General features: G+C 31.5%; 1 protein-coding gene across 1 annotated transcript in view; it reads left to right on the top strand.

Moving 5' to 3' along the window:
* The window catches only part of SI (sucrase-isomaltase), a 99,286-nt gene that overhangs the window by 36,932 nt on the left and 38,604 nt on the right, over nt 1–23,750 (top strand). The window contains 13 exon segments of the mRNA XM_004774414.2: nt 1,513–1,637; nt 3,257–3,345; nt 7,000–7,049; nt 7,772–7,942; nt 10,135–10,290; nt 12,897–13,103; nt 15,622–15,776; nt 17,865–18,033; nt 19,960–20,056; nt 20,152–20,264; nt 20,359–20,484; nt 22,295–22,423; nt 23,158–23,268. Coding sequence (XP_004774471.2) covers nt 1,513–1,637; nt 3,257–3,345; nt 7,000–7,049; nt 7,772–7,942; nt 10,135–10,290; nt 12,897–13,103; nt 15,622–15,776; nt 17,865–18,033; nt 19,960–20,056; nt 20,152–20,264; nt 20,359–20,484; nt 22,295–22,423; nt 23,158–23,268 — 1,698 coding nt within the window.

Genomic DNA, 23,750 nt, shown 5'->3' with positions numbered 1-23,750 from the left:
TTTTTGTTATCATTATAAAAAAAAGAATAATTCCAATTTGAATAATCTGCAAAATTTGTGCAGGTATACATGTTTTGTTTCATATGAGCAAGTATATGTTTCTTGCATGTGATTAATATAAAATTACATTCTTTAGTAAAAAGAGTTATATTATTCATTTTTAAATTGTGGAAATTAGACTCAAGAGTGATTTTAGGAAGGAGTAGTGACTTATTTTGATGTTTTTCCTACTTTATATATTTATCTTTTTGGCAGAATAATTGAGTATTGAGCTAATGGTAACCAATTTTTTTTTTTTTTATATATGGCACATTCAAATGTTTGGGAAAGATTTTCATTTCAACCTTGAAAAGGCAACATTTTAATATTCATATGCAACATATTTTTTAATTGATTAAGACCTTTGAGAAGTATTTATTTTGAAAGGCATTATTTTGCATATCACTTATATTTTTATAGAAACAATGATTTTTATTTTATTTTATTTTTCTTTTTAAAAAATATTTTATTTTGGCACCTGGATCAGTCATTAAGCATCTGCCTTCAGTACAGGTCATGATCCCAGAATCCTGGGATCAAGCCCACATCCAGCTCCTAGCTCCATAGAAAGTCTGCTTCTCCTTATCCCACTCTCCCTGCTTGTATTCCCTCTCTTGCTGTGTTTCTCTTTGTCAAACAAATAAATAAAATATTTTAAAAAACATTTTTAAATTTAAAATTTAAATTAAATTTGAATAAAATTAAATTAAAATATAAAATATTTTTAAAAATATTTTATTTATTTATTAGAGAGAGAAAATGAGGGAGAGAGAGAGAGCAGGAGTAGGGAGAGAGGCAGAGGGAGAGGGAGAAGTAGACCCCCAGCTGAGCAGGGATGCCAACTCGGGCCTTGATTCTGGGACCCTGAGATCATAACCTGAGCCAGAGGCAGATGCTTAACCCTCTGAGCCACCCAAATGCCCTGAATGATTTTTAAAAGCTTTTTAAATGGGTGCCTGGGTGGCTCAGTGGGTTAAAGCCTCTGCCTTCAGCCCGGGTCATGATCCCAAGGTCCTGGGATCCAGCTCCACATTGAGCTCCAGATCCGGCTCTCTGCTCAGCAGGGAGCCTGCTTCCTCCTCTCTCTCTCCACCTGCCTCTTTGACTACTTGTGATCTGTCAAATAAATAAATAAAATCTTTAAAAGCTTTTTAAAGATACACTTAATTTTAAACCAAAACAAAGAATAAAAACAGTACTTATTAAGAATGTTAATTATTGTAAAGGGGAAGTTGATTTGTCTAAATTGATTTTTAATTTTTTTGAAAAAGTGAATCTATTTTTCTCCTGCTTTGTTCAGTAAACTGAAAAATAAGGATTTTTTCAAAGCTAGAAAAGAGTATATAAATATTCATTTAGATGACATAAATTTCTCACAGTAAAAATTATTTCTATGTGTAAAATTGAATTCTTGTGAAATGGAATTAATGTCTTCACTAATATTAAAAAATCTTTTTAACTTCCAAATATTAGGGTACAAAGAGGCCATGGAGAAAACAACAAGTTAATATGTACCTTCCAGGAGACAAAATAGGATTACATCTTAGAGGAGGTTATATTATCCCCATTCAACAACCTGCTGTAACTACAACTGCAAGGTAAAATGAAAAATCATTAACTGAAATCTGAAATATAATTCAAGTTTTAATTAATATTTTATTGAGAATCAAATATTACTGTTTAGTTCTTTCACCAAAAGATATTTGATGTATGAAGGGGATTCTTAAATATAATCATGTATAAAAAGATTCAAATTATATAGCATTACTACAAATTCTTTTATTTAAAAAATGAAAGTAATTAGATCATAATTTTTTGTATGCCAAAGAAGTGCTGATATTCTCTATAGGATATGTATAATTAAAGTTAGTTTCTCATTCTTAATAAAAATTTGCAAAAGTAAAGTAAGTTACATAATTGTTGATAGTGTCAGTTATATACTTGGATTATCAATACATAAATGTCACAATGTTTTTCTTTCTGCTAAAATGTTTTACTTTAAATGATAAATGAAGTGGATATTTCTGTTTAGGGAAAGAATGAGACAGAAACTAAATTGTTCAGTAGGAATAACTTGCAGAAATATTTAGGAGAAAAGAAGAAACTTGAAAATTCTTGTGCTCCATCTTGCAGCATTCATTCTAGGTACAAGAGCACAGAAGGGGTTATACTGAATGCACAAATTCCCCCATATTCTGTTAACACCCCCAAGGGATGGTTGCATTCTATTTCTTATCCTGCTGTGTTTTCTTTGTAACATTAAGAATATCTGGAATTATATTGTATACTTTATTGTGTATGTAATGTGTCCTCTCCCTTTATAAACTCCATTAAAGGAGAGACTTGGCTTTTGCCTGCTGTACTCCCCAGGCCAATAGTAAATGTCCGGCCCATGATATGCTCTCTATTTTCACTAAATATGTATTGAAGGAACAAATACATGAGTGAATGAATGTGTGCTAGTATCTTCATTATTTTCTTTGCTTATTTTCAGACTGTAACTGTTCCGTGACTGCGTTCTCCAAAAAATTAGTTATATTCTAGAGCTGTATTGAACCAGAGAAGCATATACTTTGGTGAGCAGGCAAAATGGAATATATTCTATATAGAGAAGTTGCTGGACTCAACTGCTCTATATAGAATGTATTCTATATAGAGAGAATATATTCTATATATCTGCCTCAGGCTCTTTCTAAAACCTACAGGGACAGAGAAATAAAATTGTATTCATCATGTTTCATTTCTCATAATAGAATTAGCCTCATCTGTAAGGTTAATAAATATTCTACTAAGCAGTAAAATGTGTTTATATTGTACCTTTCTTTATTATGTATATAAGATGTAGCCTTGATAAATTGCAAGGTAGAGTTAATTGAAATGTGCAAATATATGTTAAATGTATTCTGCATTCATAAAGTATATTTAATTTTTCTTGTTTGAAGGATCATTATACTGTTTAAATTTTGTTGGTATCTTGCCTCCAAGAAGTTCCACATTATATTTATTAAATTTATTTCTTTCATTTATTTTATAAGTATATAAATTATTTCTCTCATGGAAAAATAATAAATACAGACATGAATTTAATGGATATCAATATTTTCACATGAATGCAGAACATCTACAGATCTGCTGGGTTGAAATTGACTTATTTGTAAGATATTTTATTATTATAAATTTATTTTGAATTACATATATACCCAAACTTATTTAACAGCCGAAAGAACCCTCTAGGACTTATAGTTGCATTAGATGAAGATAATACAGCAAAAGGAGATTTTTTCTGGGATGATGGAGAAACGAAAAGTAAGTTTCAATGTGATAGACTTTTAAAAGGTTCATTTTGATGTTGGGACAATTTGCCTTTTTACTGATATAAGATTGCATCTATTTAAAAAAAGGTCACAAGTTTTCTTTTTTAATTCCTGTTTTTATCTACCTTAAGGTATTAGGTTAGTTTGTGAAATTAAAATCATTATTTAAATTATAAACATTGAAAGACAGTATTTTTGTTGGTTCATTGTAAAAGTTTTTGACATGTATAGATATCTTTATTAGATATTTTTAATTAGAGTATTTAATAAATTCACAAATATGCAAATTTTATCATATTTTCAACTCTCTTAAGTGATTGTAGTAGTTAAAAACTAAAATTTTATTACTGTTAAAAAACCCCTAGCATTTAAAATTTTGTTTAATTAATGTTAAAATAATTAAATTATTATATACTTTAATTAATAGTGTATTTAATTTTATTTCATAAGCCCCAAATTTGAGGATTCCGTACCCAGGAGAATAAAAAATGAGCCATTTTTTCTAATATGTAATTATGCCATACTAAATTTATCCATTTAGATTTAGTTAATTATAATTACCCTCATAAATTTGTTAGGTTTTTCTTTTTTTATATATAATTTTTTATTTTTTATAAACATATATTTTTATCCCCAGGGGTACAGGTCTGTGAATCACCAGGTTTACACACTTCACAGCACTCACCAAAACACATACCCTCCCCAATGTCCATAATACCACCCCCTTCTCCCAAACCCCCTCCCCCCAACAACCCTCAGTTTGTTTTGTGAGATTAAGAGTCACTTATAGCAGCAATGTCCACAATAGCCAAACTATGGAAAGAACATAGATGTCCATCAACAGATGAATGGATCAAGAAGATGTGGTATATATACACAATGGAATACTATGCAGCCATCAAAAGAGAAGGTTTTTTTTTTTTTATCCTGTTTTTATTTTAATAGAAGATTCTTAGGTGGAGCGCCTGGGTGGCTCAGTGGGTTAAAGCCTCTGCCTTGGGCTCAGGTCATGATGGATCGAGCCCCCCATCAGGCTCTCTGCTCGGCGGGAAGCCTGCTTCTCTGCCTACTTGTGATCTCTGTCTGTCAAATAAATAAATAAAACCTTTAAAAAAATAAAAAAAAGAAGATTCTTAGGTATTTGTTTTGTATTTGTATGTACAAAAAATATAGGTTAGTTTATATTTTAGCTCATATTTCTCAGATGTACTAAAGAATATCCCATATGTCTTTGTATGTGTGTGGAACATCTAAGTATTTCTAACCTCACTTCAAGAAATAGTCTATGCATTGGTGTGCCCTCGAATAATTTGAAAATATGGAAACTATTAAAAAATTCATGTTTTTTAAAACTTATTTATGAAAATATAGATCACCATGATATATCTGCTTCACCTACAGTCTTCCCTTGTCAATTGATTTCATCTCTCCAAAATGCCAAAAACTTTAGTTGGCCATTTGTTCTCACAGCCTAGGAATTTCTCTTAGTTCTACCTTCACCTGGATTCTCTTGTCAGTTCCATCACTGTCATTACCATCTTTCATTTTAATACTTAGAATAGCTCCTTGACTGGTCCGTCTGCCGTTCTTGTTGAACCCCTTTACATTCTATTTACAATCCAGTAGGTGCAGTAATCCTTTTATTATTTATTTATTGTAAAATTTATTTATTTTTATTACTATATAATGTATTATTTGTTTCAGGGGTACTGGGTACTGGTCTGTGATTCATCAGTCTTACACAGTTCCCAACACTCACCATAGTACATACTGTCCCCAGTGTCCATCACACAGCCACCCATCCACTTCAGCAACCCTCAGTTTGTTTCCTGGCATTAAGTTATCTTATTGTTTGTCTCCCTCTCTGCTTTTGTCTTATTTCATTTAGTAATCCTTTTAAAATATGATTCAAATCACCACACTTCTGCTCGAAACCTTCTAATTATTTTCCATTTTATTCAGTTAGAAGTCATAGTCTTTACCAGGACCTAGACCACTCACCGTGATCTGTATTTTTGCATGTATGTGTGCACACACACACTTATCCACTACTGCTTTCCTTTTCTCATTTTACTCTAACACAAACCTTCTTGCTCTGTTTCAAATACCTTAGAACCTGAGCATACTGGGGTGAGCTTTTCCATGAGAATATGTTCCAAACATTTACCACACAGGTTCCTTAAGATTGGATCCTGCTGAGTTAAATTATTTGTGATCATCAATTAAAGAATGCTGTTGAGATCATACCTGCATTGATAGCATGTGGGGTTTGATTTTAAGGTTATTCTTATTTTTCAAATTATATAAATATAACCAAATATATTTCTTTCTATATAAAAATACATATTGATAATTTACTTTTACCTAGGAAGTTGTTTAAAAATATGGAGATATGATTAATCAGTTATCAAATATGGGAGTTCCATAGTTATGTGCTTTGAAAAGTTAAAATCAAAATTTTCTAAACAATCAATCTGTAAGAAAACAAATGAACAGTAAAATGACCTTCAATTCATGGTATGATTTTTATTTCATTAATTAGGATTAAAATTTTAGGCAAATTAATATTGTTGAAAATACATATAAATTCTCATATTCCTTTTACTTTTTTCACTGTCTTTCAAATTATTTTAGCCATAATCTTCAGTTTCTCTATTAAAGAAACATGTTAATAAAAAGTTCTCTTACATAGATAGTGTAGAAAATCGTTGTCTTCTTCCACTTTCCTCCTTAAAGTTTATTTCGGTCTTTAACATATCTCCAGGTTCACCTTATTTCCTCAAACAATGAAAAAAATTAAAGGTGCAAAATAAAAATTGTGATGAGCCATATCTTCCAAAGATAAACTTAATGTTACATGGTTTACTAGAAAGAGATAAAATATCTTTCAATAATAAATTTACAATTATGTACATTTTATTGTAAGGTTTTTTCTCTTAATTTCCAGGAATATTTAATCCATCTTTGAAAAATTAAACTAGGCACATATGTATTCATTACCTTTACTTACTGGGATAATAAACTATTAAAATTATTTTGCATATAAGTGTTAAAGACTTTAATTTGAAAAGATAAACTTTTTAATTTGCTTCATTAATAAACAATACTTTTTAAAATAATTTTTAAGGGGTGACTGGGTGACTCAGTGGGTTAAGCCTCTGCCTTCGGCTCAGGTCATGATCTCAGGGTCTTGGAATCGAGTCCTGCATCACACTATCTGCTCAGCAGGGAGTCTGCTTCCCCTTCTCTCTCTTCTTGCCTCTCTGCCTACCTGTGATCTATATCAAATAAATAAATAAATAAAATTTAAAATAATTTTTAAAAAATATTTATTTATTTATTTGAAAGAGAGAGAGACTACATGCGAGTATGTGCAAGCAGGGGGAAAGGCAAAAGAAGAGGGAGGAGAGAAGTGGACTCCCCACTGAGCACAGAGCCTGACCTAGGGCTCAATCTCAGGACCCCCGAGATCATGACCTGAGCTGAAGCCAAGAGCAGGATGCTTAACCAACTGAGTCACTCAGGCGCCCATTAACAGTACCTTTTATTTTAAATTTCTTAAGAGTTGTAGAACTATAAAAATAGAGAAATTAGCAATAAAGAATTATATTTTGATCTGATAACTCTGTATTTTCCCCCATTTTAGATACCATACAAAATGGCAACTACATTTTATATACTTTTTCAGTTTCTAATGTAAGTATTCTCTTTGCACACACAGCTGATATATCTTGCTAATGTCTGTGTTATGCCTTTATCATAGATTTATTTTGGAAGGATGCTTACATTTACCTTCAGATTTCAACAGAAAGAAATTAAATAAATTGTTAAATTTTAAAATTTAAGTTGTTAAATTATAAATACATTGTTATCTTAAATTTTCGTATTTAAATGTAATGGATAAGTTTGTGATGATGAAATTGATGTACAGAAATCTTCAAACATCTTAAATGGGTATGTCTGGCTTAAGCAGCAGGACCTAGGAAAATAATGTCAACATATTTGAAAATCTATATCAGTCACAACAATAATTGTTATGGATTTTGAGTGAGGATGAAAAATCTATACATAAGGCTAAATTTCAATAATTAATAGCAATAGTTTTTGTAGATGTTGGATTTCTTCATATATTCTTTGTTGCCAAAGCTCTTATTCCTCATCATCATTAATACTAGAATGAGAAGAGATATATATGAGTTGCATCATGGGTAATTCAGGTTATCTCTGAAAATAAATTTTATGACATGTACACAAAAAAATGAAGAGTCGTTAATGAGTATATTATATATATTACTTGGATTTGGAGAACTGGTGGGAATGGAGAGATAGTGATTGGTTCTTTGTTTCATACTTGTATTATTTCAGGTTTTATCCATTGACCTTCTACTTAATATATACTATTATATACTTCTTTTCAGAACAAATTAGATATTTTATGCACACATTCATCATACCAGGAAGGAACCACTTTAGCTTTTGAGACTATAAAAATCCTTGGTTTGACAGACTCTGTTACACAAGTTACAGTGGTGGAAGATAATCAGCCAATAAAAGATCACTACAATTTTACTTACACTGCTTCTGACCAGGTAAATTAAAAATTTTAAAATATTTTACCTGTCATATATTCTCACATTTAACATTATGTAACCATTCAGTCTCTGGTTTTGTGACATTTTTTCTTCATATTACTTCTTTTTTTTCTCCTTTTGCTATTAATATTCTATTTTAGGTAATTCCCATTTCAGATATCAACATTAAAAGGACTCTTTGTTACTTCTCTTTATTTCATTTTATCTTGGATATCACTTATATACATCTTATTAATATTTTTATGGCATTTCCTACCCTGAACTTGAACTTACTCACCTGTTACATATAATAAAGGTTCTAAATTCTTTAGTTCTTGTTTAATACTCTTTAAGATATATATATATATATATATATATATTTATTTATTTATAATGCCTTTCTTCACTCATTCCCTCCGCTTCTCCTTTCAAGAACTATCACTATCCTTGATAGATCTTGTCTTTTTTTTTTTTTTTGAAATTTTGTTTACACTCTTTGCTTCTAAGGCAATTATAATTTTTGTCTCTTTTAAGATGTGTTCCCGAGAGGCATCTGGCTGCCTCAGTAAGGAGAGCATGTAGGATCCTTGGTCTCAGGGTTGTAAGTTTGAGCCCCATGTTGGGTATAGAGATTACTGAAAAATAAAATCTCAAGATGTGTACTATGGAGGGAAAAGGAGTCTTAGGATAGGACTTGAATTTCAGCCTTGCAATGTGTACATTTAAACATATCAAATTAATTTATTATCTCAGTTTCCTTATCTATAAAATATAACACTTAAATTGTTGCTTTGGGTAATAAACTACTGTACTTAAAATATAGATCATAATAATTTAAAGCATTGAAATTATTTTTATTTACTTTTTTCCCACCATTTATATATACCCTAAATTGGTAACATCAGTATAAATTCTCAATTACTTGAGATATAGAATATTCCTTTAGAGGTTTTTTTTTTTCCTAATTCCTAAGCCTCTGGCCCAGAGTTCTTCACTTCACAATTTTTATAACAATATGTATTGGCTAATTATTTTTATTTAGTAAATATACTATAATTTTGTATATTCCTGAGGCTTAATAATTAATTAATATAAATTAAATAATGCAGGCTTATTGAGAACTTTATGACTCTAACAGAGATTGCCACAAGAGTATAAAACAAAAATAATTTTATTTGTTTTTTGCAATTTTAACTTATTTCTGTGTTTGTATTTATGCTTATGTAAGATTTACACAGACTCTAATAGACACACTTTCTTAATTATGCTATGCTTAGACTAATCTTTATATGAATTTTCAGTCCTGCATGTAGAGGTATGAAAGTAAGTTGATATCAAAAAATAAGCTAATGAAGATAGAAGTCTGGGATAAATTTTGCCTATAGTATTCTCAAGGTATATAGACAACAAACTTAACTTTGGCAATATCCTAATAATAAAAATCATTATATGTTAGAACATATATATGTGTGTGCATATATATGCACACACATATAAAATCATTATATGTTAGAACATATATATGTGTGTGCATATATATATATATACACATTGTGTATACACACACACACACACACACACACACACACACACATCATGCCATGTTTTGCATCATACCATATTATCTCCTAACTAGTCCCTCAAAGATTGTAAGCAGTGTCTCAAATTAGAGACAGAATTGAAGAAATAGGTATTTCCCTCTTCTGACTTTGGGGTTTTTCTATATAAACCTGTCACTATTATCCCTCCCTTGAGGGAACTAATATTTATTTCACACCTAATCTGCCCTAGGCATTGTGTTAAGTGCTTTAAATTTCATTTGTCATTCTTCCTGTATAGCAACCCCTTGTAGTAGAAACAATCATCCCCATTTCACAGGTGGAGGAAATGGAAGATAATAAAGGATAGGCAATTGTCCCAAAGAAGCATAAGCATTAAATGGCAGAACTGAGATCAGAACTCATGTCTGGATTTAGCAATAATGCTTTTCATTGATATTCTATGATTTCTTATACTTCTCTTGTCTTGAAATTGTAGCCATTTCAGTGGCATGACATATTTTCTCCTTTCTTATCTGTTCTTTAAGTATCCTATTAAAATACCAATGATTTGACTTGAAGAATTGCTGTGGTTGTTGCATTTTATAAATGTTAAGTACTTTTAAGTCATCCAGTTTTCACAAATATTTTTTAATGTTTCTTCGTCTTCAGAATCTCCTAATTTACAATCTCAACTTTAACCTTGGAAGGAACTTTACCGTTCAATGGAATCAAAATTACTCAGTAAATGAAAGGTTTACTTGTTATCCAGATGCAGACCCTGCAACTAAAGAAAAGTGTGAAGCACGTGGCTGTTTATGGGAAACGGTACTAAGAATTTTATTATAATTCATAGCATGGCTTTTACATAAATATCTCAATGTAACCTTATGTATTACAATTTTAATTCTATAGTGTAAGAACTAAATTCATCTAGAGAAACATTTGGAATTTGAAATTAGGCCTTTGACAGACAATTTATTTATTTTTTTAATTTTATTTATTTCTTTTAAAGATTTTATTTATTTATTTATTTATTTGACAGAGAGTGAGAGATCACAAGTAGACAGAATGGCAGGCAGAGAGGGGGAAGCAGGCTCCCCACTGAGCAGGGCTCCATATCAGGACTCTGAGATCATGACCTGAGCTGAAGGCAGAGGTTTAACCCACAGAGCCACCCAAGTGCCCCGACAATTGATTGATTGATTGACTGATTACATATTTTATTTATTTATTTGACAGATAGAGATCACAAGTAGGCAGAGAGTGAGGAAAAGGAAGCAGGCTCCCTGCTGAGCAGAGGGCCAATGTGGGGCTCCATCCCAGGACCCTGGGAATATGACCTAAGCCGAAGGCAGAGGCTTTAACCCAGGGAGCCATGGAGGCGCCTCCGAACAATTTATTTTTAATTTTATTAATTCTCTGAAGATATGGTTTATTAAATGCCAGACTAAATGGTTGTGTAAGTTGCTTTCCAAGCACTTTAGATAGTGTGCTTTACTTAACTTAATAAAGTGTGCCCATTTCACTATATGTTGAACTCATATTAGATATTGACTATGGCCGACTAGCTTAATATATTAAGGTATTTTGCCGATAGGCCAGTCTTTCAAAAGCATTGTCTCAAGATATTAAAACTTCTGATATTAATGGACTGTGTATTAGTTCCAATAAGGAGTAATTTCTAGCCAGTTGTTTTGATATCCATTCAACAGAGTGATGATTTGGTTAAACAAGACACAGTTTATTTTTCTCCTACAAGAAAGAAGCTCATGTCTGATATACTGGCCTATCAATGTCATCAAAGTTTTAGGTTTACCATTTCTTTTTTTTTGTTTGTTTGTTTTTTTTTTGTTTTTTTTTTTTAATTTTTTATTTTTTATAAACATATATTTTTATCCCCAGGGGTACAGGTCTGTGAATCACCAGGTTTACACACTTCACAGCACTCACCAAATCACATACCCTCCCCAATGTCCATAATCCCACCCCCTTCTCCCAAACCCCCTCCCCCCGGCAACCCTCAGTTTGTTTTGTGAGATTAAGAGTCACTTATGGTTTGTCTCCCTCCCAATCCCATCTTGTTTCATTTATTCTTCTTCTACCCACTTAAGCCTCCATGTTGCATCACCACTTCCTCATATCAGGGAGATCATATGATAGTTGTCTTTCTCTGCTTCTTTTTTATCCTCCAGTTTGTATTATGTCTTCTGTCATTATGTATTCATTCCAGCCCCAAAGGTGGGAGGTGGAAAGACATCCTATTTTAATCAGCTTATACCCTTTTCTTTTAAGGAGGATTTGGAGGTCATATATAACTTCCTCAAAAGAGACTGGGACAAGTTAGATGAGCACATTGCTTCTCCCAGCAATATAATAATTTAATAAATAAGAAAGATGGGGGAAGGAATGGAAACTAGCCCTCAATGCCACCATTTATCATTCATTTTTTTAGATATTAGCTTCCACTTATATATAAACCAATCCATTTTGCTCTTTGGCCATAGTCACTATTTAAATATTGGTCAGGATGTAATTGACCAGTATTAGGATCAGTCATGAGATAAGGAATCATATAATTTCATTATAAGTAAAAGAAAAGAACTTTATTTATTTATTTTAAGATTTTATTTATTTATTTGACAGAGAGAGATCACAAGTAGGCGAAGAGACAGGCAAAGAGAGAGGGGAAGCAGGCTCTCTGCTGAGCAGAGAGCCCAATGCCAGACTCGATCCCAGGATTCCTCCCACGACTCTGAGATCACAACCTGAATGAAGGCAGAGATTTAACCTGCTCAGCCACCTAGGCTCCCCAAGAAAAGAACTTTAAGTACAGGCCCTTCTGAGGGTTGTTGTAGAGCCATTTTACATACAAAAGGCAATAGTCAGTATGAAGAATAAGAATAAGCATGGAATCAAGATTTATGAGTAATATACTTAATTTTTAAAAAGATTTTATTTATTTATTTGGCAGACAAAGATCACAACTAGGCAGAGAGGCAGAGGAGGGAAGCAGGCTCCCCACTGAGCAGAGAGCCCAATGCGGAGCTCGATCCTAGGAACCTGAGATCATGACCTGAGCTGAAGGCAGAGGCTTTAACCCACTGGGCCACCCAGGCACCCCATTATATACTTAATTTTTGCAAAGACCATAGAATCATTCTATATTCTTTTGAAAAGCTATGACATTCGATTCTTTTCCTCTACTGGTCTATCTTTAGAGTCAAAATATAAATATTATACATAAAATTTTAGTGTACGATATTTTAGGTTGCATAATAGATATTTGTGTTATGATTATAATTTTACTTTGTAGTTAAATAATAAAATTGATAAGCTATGCAACATGTGATTAAATATGTCTACCTTTTTTAAAGAGTTCAATATTACACTGTTTATAATTTTCTGGCAATGAACATGTATTCTGTTTTTAGGTTCCTCTTAGCTCCCAAGCACCTGATTGTTACTTTCCTAGACAATACAACCCTTATTTGGTCAGTTCAACTCAGTATTCATCAATGGGTATAACAACTGACCTACAGCTGAATCCTACAAGAGCTCAAATAAAGCTACCTTCTGACCCCATCTCAACTCTTCGTGTGGAGGTGAAATATCACAAAAATGATATGCTGCAGTTTAAGGTATGTTTGATATAAACTATCCCAATGAATGACTCATCTCTCAAAACAAAAGATTCCGAATAGTTTAGATACTTCAGTTTTACGATATTAAGGATTAGCAACTGAATTGTAGACATTTTGATTTTATAAAAATAAAGGTTTTTTCCCCCTACACAGCTCATACCTACGACCAAAAATAAATCTTCTTACTTTTGCAATTTTGTGTATAATTAAACATGTAGTGGTGATTTAAAAAAAAAAATCAAATTCTTGCTAAATACATAAGTTACTTAGAATCAGACTGTGTTTATTGTTACATTAAGATAAACAAAGCCCGGATGTTTGCTGGCTCAGTTGGTTAAGCATCAGCCTTAGGCTCAAGTCATGATCCCAGGATGCTGAGATTGAGCCCCAGGTCAGGCTCCTTGCTCATCAAGGAGTCTGATTCTCCCCACTTCCTCTTTTTCTGTCCCCTGCTTGTACTCTCTCTCTCATATAAATAAATAAATAATTAAAAAGCCAAAACAAAACAGGATACTATTTCCATTATTTTTAAATAACAGCCTGAATTTTCTGACCAGTGCAATAGACATAAAAAGAAAAAAAAAATTTTTCAACAGTACAGGTAGCAGTTAGTTTTTAATTGAAGTATAGCTGACATACAATGTTACATTGGTTTGAGGTTCACAAGATAGTGATCCGACAAGTCTATACTTTATGCTATGCTCACTACAAGTGTAGCTACCACCTGTTACCATATAACCTTATTAGAAAATTATTGACTACATTCCCTAAGCTGTACCTCTTATCCCCCTAATGTATTCATTCTATAACTGGACGCCTATATCTCCCACGCTCCTTCACTCACTTTGCCCTTGCCTCCACCCCTCCCCTCTGGCATCAGTTTGTTCTCATTACCTTTTACTTAAGAGCTCCAAGGGAATCCATTACAAAAACTATTAAAAATGATAAGAAGATCAGAAAAATGACTGGATGTAAAATAGTATCCAAAAAATATATGTTATCATTCACCATTTAAAAATAGAAATGGAGGCAAATACCATTATCAAAATCTAGAGAGAAAAACAATCAATGACACAACAAAAATATCAAAAATCATAGGAGCAAATTGACTGTTATAAGAAAAGGTTTAAAAAAGTTGATAGTTTTTGTTTTGTTTCTTTAAGATTTATTTATTTATCTGAGAAAGAGCCTATTGAGTGAGGTCAGGGAAGGAGCAGAGGGAGAGAAAGTCTTAAACAGATGTCCTGCTGAGTGGGAAGTCTCTGCTGACCTGAGCCCAAACGGAGTCAGACACCCAGGCAATTGTGCTACCCAGAAGCCCCCCAGAAAAGTGTTGGTAGATTTTAAATAAAAAAAATCTTAAATAAGCCTAACTCTTTTAAAGTTAATTAATTTTCTTTAAGTTCATCTGGAGAAGTAAACATTTGGCTATGGCAATAATTAAAATTCATGAAAAGAAGAGATGATAAAACTTATGGAATTGAGACAGTATGTAACTGCATCCAGAAATACCTGACAGTTTATTGAAAAAAGATGACAAAAAATATGTTTGTGTGTGTAAAAGATGTACTTGTATATATATAATATCAATTAAACATAAGCCCAGAAAAAAAATTACATGTATTTTTGTCTTATATCTGCCTAGTAAAATCCTTTCAAACCATAGATACGACAGTATAAATCCCACAGATGAAAATCTATATATTTTCTTACATGAAAATTTAACACATTTCAACATCAACAAACACTATAAACAATTAGAAGAAAAGCAAAAAATGGTTAAGTATTTGCTACATACATGACAAAAAGCAAGAAATTTCAATTTACAAAACCAAGAAAAATAGTAAGTCTCCATAAGCAGACAATTAACAGAAGACATAAAAATTAGAGATAAAAATATTAAAATACTTTTATTAGTTGAATGACATGACATTTAGAAAAATAAATGCTTTCAGTTTAACAGAAAATAGTATTAGGATATACATTTTGGTAAGAATATTAATTAGTAAACTATTTATGGAAAATAGATATCAAAGACTCTACACATTTTAGTACACTCTTTGCGACCTAACACTATCACTTCTAAGAAATGTTTTTGAAAAAATAAAGAAATGTATAAACATAAATAACCATTAACAGTCATTGTAGGATCATAAATGTGATCAAAAATACTGAAACAACTTCTGAGTCTAACCATCAAGTGGTAAATAATTTTGTGTATCTATATAAGAGAACATTTAGCTCCAAAATTTTTTTGAAGATTTCTTTTGTATGGAAAATTTGATGACAAAAAATGATAAAATATAATTCATAACTTGATCTCATTACATGTGTATGTGGATTTCCATATAGATATATGAGCCATGGATACAAAATTGAGAATTATATAAATAAGAATTACAATATTCTTGTCTGAGCAATTACTTAAATTATTTAATGATTGTTTACATGATATTTCAGCAATAAGAGAGAATAAGAGAGAAATGTTTTTATTTTCATTATTTCTCTGCAATAGATCTATGATCCCCAAAATAAGAGATATGAAGTTCCAGTACCTTTAAACATTCCAACCACACCAACAAGTACTTACGAAAACAGACTTTATGATGTTGAAATCAAAGAAAATCCTTTTGGCATCCAGGTTCGAAGGAGAAGTACAGGAAAAGTTATGTAAGTGATTGAATTACTTGATATGAGGAATATTTTGATTTTAGGTTAGAGGGGAAGTAAGATTATTTTCACTGTGCTAGAGTATTAATCATCACACTAAAAATGTTTTAATTTTATTAAATAACTTGACCTGTTTTAAATTTTAAAACTGAACAATTATCATACTCATGGGACTATCACTAAGGATTAGTAAAATTTCACCTTCATCTTGGATGTGATTGATTTAATTATTATCACATTCTTTCTTCTAATCAAGCTGAGAACTAAAACCAAGACTCCTCTTGAAAAGTGTATTAGCAAAAAAAAAAAAGTAGTTGGAAATATGTTATGTAAATATTTAATTAGAAATTAATTAAAATTGAAATATATTAGTTCTGAAATCTGATAAAGTTAATACTATCTCTTCCAGGTAATGATGAAAGGTAATTGATACACATACACCTCTCTGTATTTTTATGTTACAATGAATAAACATATAAAAATTATTTTTGTTTTAATAAGCAGTAGAGCTTTGTAGATAAACTGTAATATATTAAAAGATACTTTCAAGTAATTTAAGCTTACCATGCGACTTTTTAGAAGATGTTGTCAGGATATTTGCAGATATTGTCAGGATGGATACAAATAATGAAGAAAATTATGTCTGTATTGCTTTAAAAATTGTGTTGTTATGATAATATTTTTGTTTCAGAGAATAAGAAGTGAAGTCATTTTGTAAAAAAAAAAATCTGGTGCAGTGGCATTATTTATTTTTATTTGGAAAGCATTATTTTTAGTAAATACTTCTCCAAAATCCATAAGATAAAATTTTGAATACATCCTAAATTCTTTGCAATTCATGTTTCTTTTTTTCTTCCAACTTCAATTTCTTTTCTTCCTCATTTATATTCTTGCAAATGACTAGAAAAACAATACATTCTCTGTAACACATTACTTCAAGATTTATTTTAAAACACCCATTTTTTTTTTTTTTTTTTTTTTTTTTTAATTTTCAAATCACATACCCTCCCCAATGTCCATAATCCCACCCCCTTCTCCCAAACCCCCTCCCCCCGGCAACCCTCAGTTTGTTTTGTGAGATTAAGAGTCACTTATGGTTTGTCTCCCTCCCAATCCCATCTTGTTTCATTTATTCTTCTACCCACTTAAGCCTCCATGTTGCATCACCACTTCCTCATATCAGGGAGATCATATGATAGTTGTCTTTCTCTGCTTGACTTATTTCGCTAAGCATGATATGCTCTAGTTCCATCCATGTTGTCGCAAATGGCAAGATTTCATTTCTTTTGATGGCTGCATAGTATTCCATTGTGTATATATACCACATCTTCTTGATCCATTCATCTGTTGATGGACATCTAGGTTCTTTCCATAGTTTGGCTATTACAAAATAAAGGAAGAAAAGATTGGGAGTAGTAATTAGGGAGACCTTGCAATTAAAATATTCCTCATGGGACACCTGGGTGGCTCAGTCTGTTAAGCATCTGCCTTTGGCTCAGTTTATGATCCCAGGGTCCTGGGATGGCATCAGGCGCTGGGCTTCTTGCTCTGTGGGGAGTCTGCTTCTCCTTCTGCATGCCATTCCCCATGTTTGTACTCTCTCTCACTTTCTCTCTGTGTCAAATAAATAAAATCTTAAAAAAAAAATCCACCATGCCTTATAGTTTATTTTGACACTGATTTCATCTTAATCCATATGTAGAAAAATTTTACCTCAGTGATTATCTCAAGGCAACAGGAAAACAGAGGACTTTCAGCTTCTGGGACATATATTCCTTCTAGGCCAATATTATTTATAACTTCATATTAATTTTATTTTAAAAAGCAATATATATCTAAAGATAAACCATAATCATATTTATCTATAATTTATTTTACTAATAATGCCAAATAAATGAAACATATTTTAGATACTCTTTAACATAGTCAAAAGAAAAATGTATTGGGATATTATTTTCATTTGGTATTTGAGTACAATAGGTACATAGAGAAAAATATTACTGGTTTTCAGATCACCTAAGAAAGAATTACCATTAGTATTTGTGGTAATACTTTGTATTTATTAGAATTGTTTTCTTTTCTTTTCAGTTGGGATTCTTACCTGCCTGGATTTGCTTTTAATAACCAGTTTATTCAAATATCTACTCGCCTGCCATCAGAATATATATACGGTTTTGGGGAAGTGGAACATACAACATTTAAGAGAGACCTGAACTGGCATACTTGGGGAATGTTTACAAGAGACCAACCCCCTGGTGTAGGTATCAATATTTGACTACTCTGTGAGTCAACTAAGACCATGATTAGGATCTTGGCCACTTCTCTGTAGGCCTAAACTTGAGTATTGAAGTAATAATGACAAAGGGCCCCAGACCTGTGATAGTGATTTTCTAAAAAACAAACAAAAAGCTACCTTAAATTACATGTGAAAGCAGAGGATAGGATGGATAACATCCTTGATTACAGTGATAAAACAAATATTCAGATTCAAATCCCCTGCCAAATCTACTTTTATCCACAGCTTGTAGAAATAATTGACCAGGGCTCTCCTTGAAAAAAAAATTTTTTTTTTTGCTTCTTTGATATTGATTTGATGCTAATTTTTTCCTTTATGATACCCAGGTACAGGTGTGCATTTTTATGAGGCCATACTGCTAAATACATCTTTAGAAACGTTTTTATATGCTTATATCACTTTTCCCAATGTTTTGTCTTAAATAATGGAGTACATTTCATGAATATTTGCACAACTAATATTAATTATAATTATTCTAAGTATATCATGCAAAAACACATTTTAATAAAAATACTAATTCATTTTGATGTTTTACACATGACTTATATCTAAAGGATATATTCAATATAAGATTATAAGTGTATATACTATTGCAAAGACTTTTTATTGTTAGGTGCTCAAACAACTTTTATTTGTGTCATAATTGTTCAAACTTGGATTATGAGGTCTGCTTTTCATTTGTTTCAACTTGAAAGAATGTTTTTTACAAAATGTATTTCTTTAAAACTGTGCAACAATGGGGGCGCCTGGGTGGCTCAGTGGGTTAAAGCCTCTGCCTTCGGCTCAGGTCATGATCCCAGGGTCCTGGGATCGAGTCCCTCATCAGGCTCTCTGCTCAGCAGGGAGCCTGCTTCCTCCTCTCTCTCTCTGCCTGCCTCTCTGCCTACTTGTGATCTCTGTCTGTCAAATAAACAAATAAAATCTTTAAAAAAAAAAATTAAAAAAAAAACAACTGTGCAACAATGTATTGACATCATTAGGTTGATATAATTCTTGACTCAAAATATAAATCTTCTTCCACATGCTGATCAAATACTGACATACAGTGTGAGTCAAAGAGGTCAGTTTTGTGTGTGTGTATGTGTGTGTTGTTTTTTTTAGAGAGAACACAAGCAAGAGTGGGAAGGAGGTGGGGCAGAGGGATATGTAGAGAAAGAACCCCAAGCAGGGCTCCACGCTCAGGATAGATCCTGATACGGGGCTTCATCTCAAGGCCCTGAGATTGATCTGTGTCAAAATCAAGAGTGAGAGGTTTAACAGACTGAGCCACACAGGTGCCCCTAAAATTGTCAGTTTGATTAGGGGTCATCAACTTAAAAGTTTTATGACTTTTGAGAAGTTATTTCATGAGCCTGATATAGGTTTTGTATTCCAAAAAATGAAAAGATCTAGTTGAAAATGAAATTAAGTGTTTATAAACTATTGTGTAAAGAAGATATCATTTAAAATATTATCATATAATATTAACTTAGGTATTACCATATAATCTCTCAAGAGGTTTGAATATTTTCAACATTTCTAGGGCTTTTTTTATTGATAAAGAAGTGCCAATTTATAAATGAATTTGTAGAAAGAAACCCAACTACACCAATATCAATGGGTTTTTACATCAGTTAATATGACAGAATTTGTAGGTGTTACAAATTTGTACATTCATTTGTATGCTCTAAAGCAGTGATGGTTCAAATAATAAAGGAATTATTTTCTAAAGGAGAAATGTTTTAATGTAAGCATAGCTTTGTGTACAAAGAAAGAACCTTTAAATTCATATAGCCTCAGTCTTACAATGCATTTGAATATTACCTTCACAAAATTCATATGCTATTATTGTTTAAATATTATGCTATTATTACTTAAATGTGAATTATATTTAATTTTTTATTTTAGTATAAACTTAATTCCTATGGATTTCATCCCTATTACATGGCTCTGGAAGATGAAGGCTATGCTCATGGAGTTCTCTTACTTAACAGCAATGCAATGGGTAAAACAGTCATTTGCTGAATTTCTTTATTTTATTTTACTCTTTAGTAAACTATTTTACATAGATAAAAATGTAATCATATTTTGGATTTCCAGACGTTACATTTCAGCCAACTCCTGCTCTAACTTACCGTATAATTGGAGGAATCTTGGACTTTTATGTGTTTTTGGGCCCAACTCCAGAAATTGCAACACAACAATACCATGAAGTATGACACTACTTTTTTTTTTTTTTTTTAAGTTTTATTTGTGATATAAAGTAACTCTTAGTTCACAAATAACTTTTTTTTTTTTCTCCCAAAGGTAATTGGTCGACCTGTCATGCCACCTTACTGGGCTTTAGGATTCCAATTATGTCGTTATGGGTACAGAAATACTTCAGAAGTTGAGCAAGTATATAATGATATGGTCGCTGCTCAGATCCCCTATGTATGTATATCCATTTTTAAAACAGTGTTAAATGTTTTATCTATAAAAGCAAAATGAAATAAGTATGCATACTTTAAAATTAGTAATTTGGCAATAATTCTTTGTTTTTATTAGTAGCACCTAATGACATGGTTTTGAAATTTTTATAAAGTGTCTTTATTAGATGAAGGAAAAGGGATAATACCATTCCTTTTTCTCCTTTCTCTCTGGTTCCATGGCCCTGAGTTGTACTAAACAACTCACTATGCACTTGTTTTTCTCTCCTAAACTTTGGGTTGTTTAAGAAATCAGATGTATTTCCCATATTTTTTATATGAGAAATAGAGTCCACAGAAACCTACTTCATCAACTGAAGTGACAAATTACAGAGAAGAAATTAGACATGAAACTTAGTGATTTTTGCCTTGAAATAGGTGATAGTAGTAATGTTGGAACACAGAATTGGAGCACTTGCAAAATATTCTCTTCCTGCAATATTCAGGAAACTAAACATTACTGAGTATCCAGAAATAATCATCTCTGTGATTTCATTTTTTAACAAGATTCAGGAATCCCAGGGGTCATTCTGGGAGAACTTAAAACAGTGAATTCCACAATACTTGGTATATAAGAACTCATTCTAAGAAGAAAGAGAAGGGCCTCATTATAAGACATTGGTACATGTAGTAGAATCAAGTATGTGATTTTCCAATACATTAATATTATGAGGAAATTAATTCTACAAATAGATGATACAGAAATATATAAGTGATTTTTTTATATAAAAAGGGAGGTTGTTTTTTATAAAAAGGGAGGTTATTAGGTCCGTTATATCACCCGTCCTTTTTATAACACCTAGAAGAAGAAGTTGAGTTAATGTCTTAAAGAAAATAATTTAAAAATCTGTTATTTAGATCTAAACAATGTCATGAAAAGTCAAACATTTATTAGTTTAAACATATTTGTAAATGTCATATATTTATTAAACATATTTGTAAATACTTGTAAGCAGTAGTTTGGTTATTTAAGCTTGGTTTCTAACTCTAAAAAGACTTTGGTAGATAATAAAAGAATCTTTTTTAATTAATCTTTTTTTTTAAGATTTTATTTATTTATTTGTCAGAGAGAAAGAGACAGAGAGAGAGCACAGGCAGGCAGAGTGGCAGCAGAAGCAGAGGGAGAAGCAGGCTCCCTGCTGAGCAAGGAGCCTGATGTGGGACTTGATCCCAGGACTGTGGGATCATGACCTGAGATGCTTAAACGATTGAGCCACCCAGGTGTCCCAATGAAAGAATCTTTTAATTGATGGATTTACCAATAATTCTTTCTTCCTTTTTGGCAATATTAGAGTTATTTGAAATTACTCCCATTGGCTTTATGTTTCCCGAAAAAGAAAAACAGCTATTTCTGTATATATTGTGCAACATTCCAAATTGCATTTAACATAATTTCATAGCCTCACAAATCCTTTACTCCTGTGTCTTCCTATTTCCTCTGGGAAATACATAACAAAAGATATTGATCTGAAAGAATATTTAGAATCAAAATTGTTAAGTGAACTCTTAGTGAACAGAATGTTTATATTAACTTGCTTATAGACTTGTGATTCTTCAACTAAATAAATAAAAATCTTCATATAAATAAAAAATAGTTTTCAAAATTTTAAGTTGAGTGAACATTTATGTTGCTTATACTTTTGATTAATTCTCTTTAGGATTAAGTGAAGAGGCATTTAAACTTTCATATTGCTATTATTTTTATACAATGACAGAATGAGATGCACTGACCCATGTGATTCTTACCCCACTGCCACAATCTTTATATCTTTCAGGATGTTCAATATACAGACATTGATTACATGGAAAGGCAATTAGACTTTACAATTGATGAAAACTTCCATGACCTTCCTCAGTTTGTTGACAAAATAAGACAGGAAGGAATGAGATACATTATTATCCTGGTCAGTATTTATATTTTATATTTTATCTGAGTCTTATTATCTTGATTTCATTAAAATTTCTCTTCTAGAATGAAGTGGGAGGGAGGTGTTTCAAAATAGGAAGACTATTACTTTCAATCCTTCCTAAATCTAAAACTTTCTTCCTTTAAGACTTATTTACATGGGCTGCTACCAAGCTACTTTTACAGTTTGATATATCCTTAGAGATCTAAGACTGAATCTGGAAGTCGAAGACAAGCTGTCTTCTAATAATCACTGAAGCTACAAACTAACCTCAATTTATAGAAGCTATCACAAAGTTATGATGGATTTTCCATTTCTATACAATTCTCAAATCATTCTATGGGATTGCTTCTTACACTTGTCATGTTTAGAAATTTGAATTCAGGTTAGTGATTCAGTGGGGAGAATATTTTATCAATACATTAAAGGAAGCAAGCTAGGCAGCCAGTAATCCCACTGGGAAAAATAAAAACAAAACAAAAAAATGTTAGTAATCTTTCTTGAAATCACAGCCAGTACATTTTTGGGAGTTCTTAAAATTTCTTTCCAAGGAATTTAGAGGACACTCTAGCTGGAACACTGAAATTTATACTGTCAGTCTATTTGCCAGTCTGTGTGAGAGCACAGTAAAATGATAATGTAGTCATGGAAAATTTTGTTTCATAACTGTGACCTAAGTGGTCATACTTTTATTCCAGAGTTACCTGGTATATATTTCATTTTAATTTTAGGATCCAGCAATTTCAGGAAATGAAACAAAGCCTTACCCTGCATTTGAAAGAGGAATGGAGAAAGATGTTTTTGTCAAATGGCCTAATACCAGTGATATTTGTTGGGCAAAGGTACTGAACTGATATCTTGAAATAAAATAAGTATAAAATGTTACTTCACTAAAATTTTCTATTGAGTAAAAATAACACTTAAAGACATATTCAGAAGGAGAGATGTAGAATACAGAAATGTAATGATTGAATACCTAATAAAATAATATATAATTAGATTTCAACTTAAATTATTAGAAACAGAATTTATGTATTTGTATGTTTGTTTAGTATTTGTTTCATTTTAAATTTTTAAATTGCATTTATTAGAATGTCTTTTGTGTATTAGAGAACAGGGAAAGCTGATACATATATTTTTTCAAAATGAAATTTTTTTGCATTTTTAAAAATTTTAATTTACTTTTTAAATTTCTTTTCATTGTTCTTTTGTGTATTATAAAATTAAGATTAATAAGATGGTTGTTCATTATTCTACATTGCAAGTCATTTAAATGTTTGTACTTCTTTCATTAATAAAAAAGACAATTTTTAAGAGCCATACT

Source organism: Mustela putorius, unplaced genomic scaffold (assembly GCF_011764305.1).
Source record: "Mustela putorius furo isolate JIRA1106 unplaced genomic scaffold, ASM1176430v1.1 tig00003834_pilon_pilon_pilon, whole genome shotgun sequence".
Lineage (NCBI taxonomy): Eukaryota > Metazoa > Chordata > Mammalia > Carnivora > Mustelidae > Mustela > Mustela putorius.
Note: the sequence above shows the minus strand (reverse complement) of the source record. Positions and strands in the feature narration are given on the sequence as shown.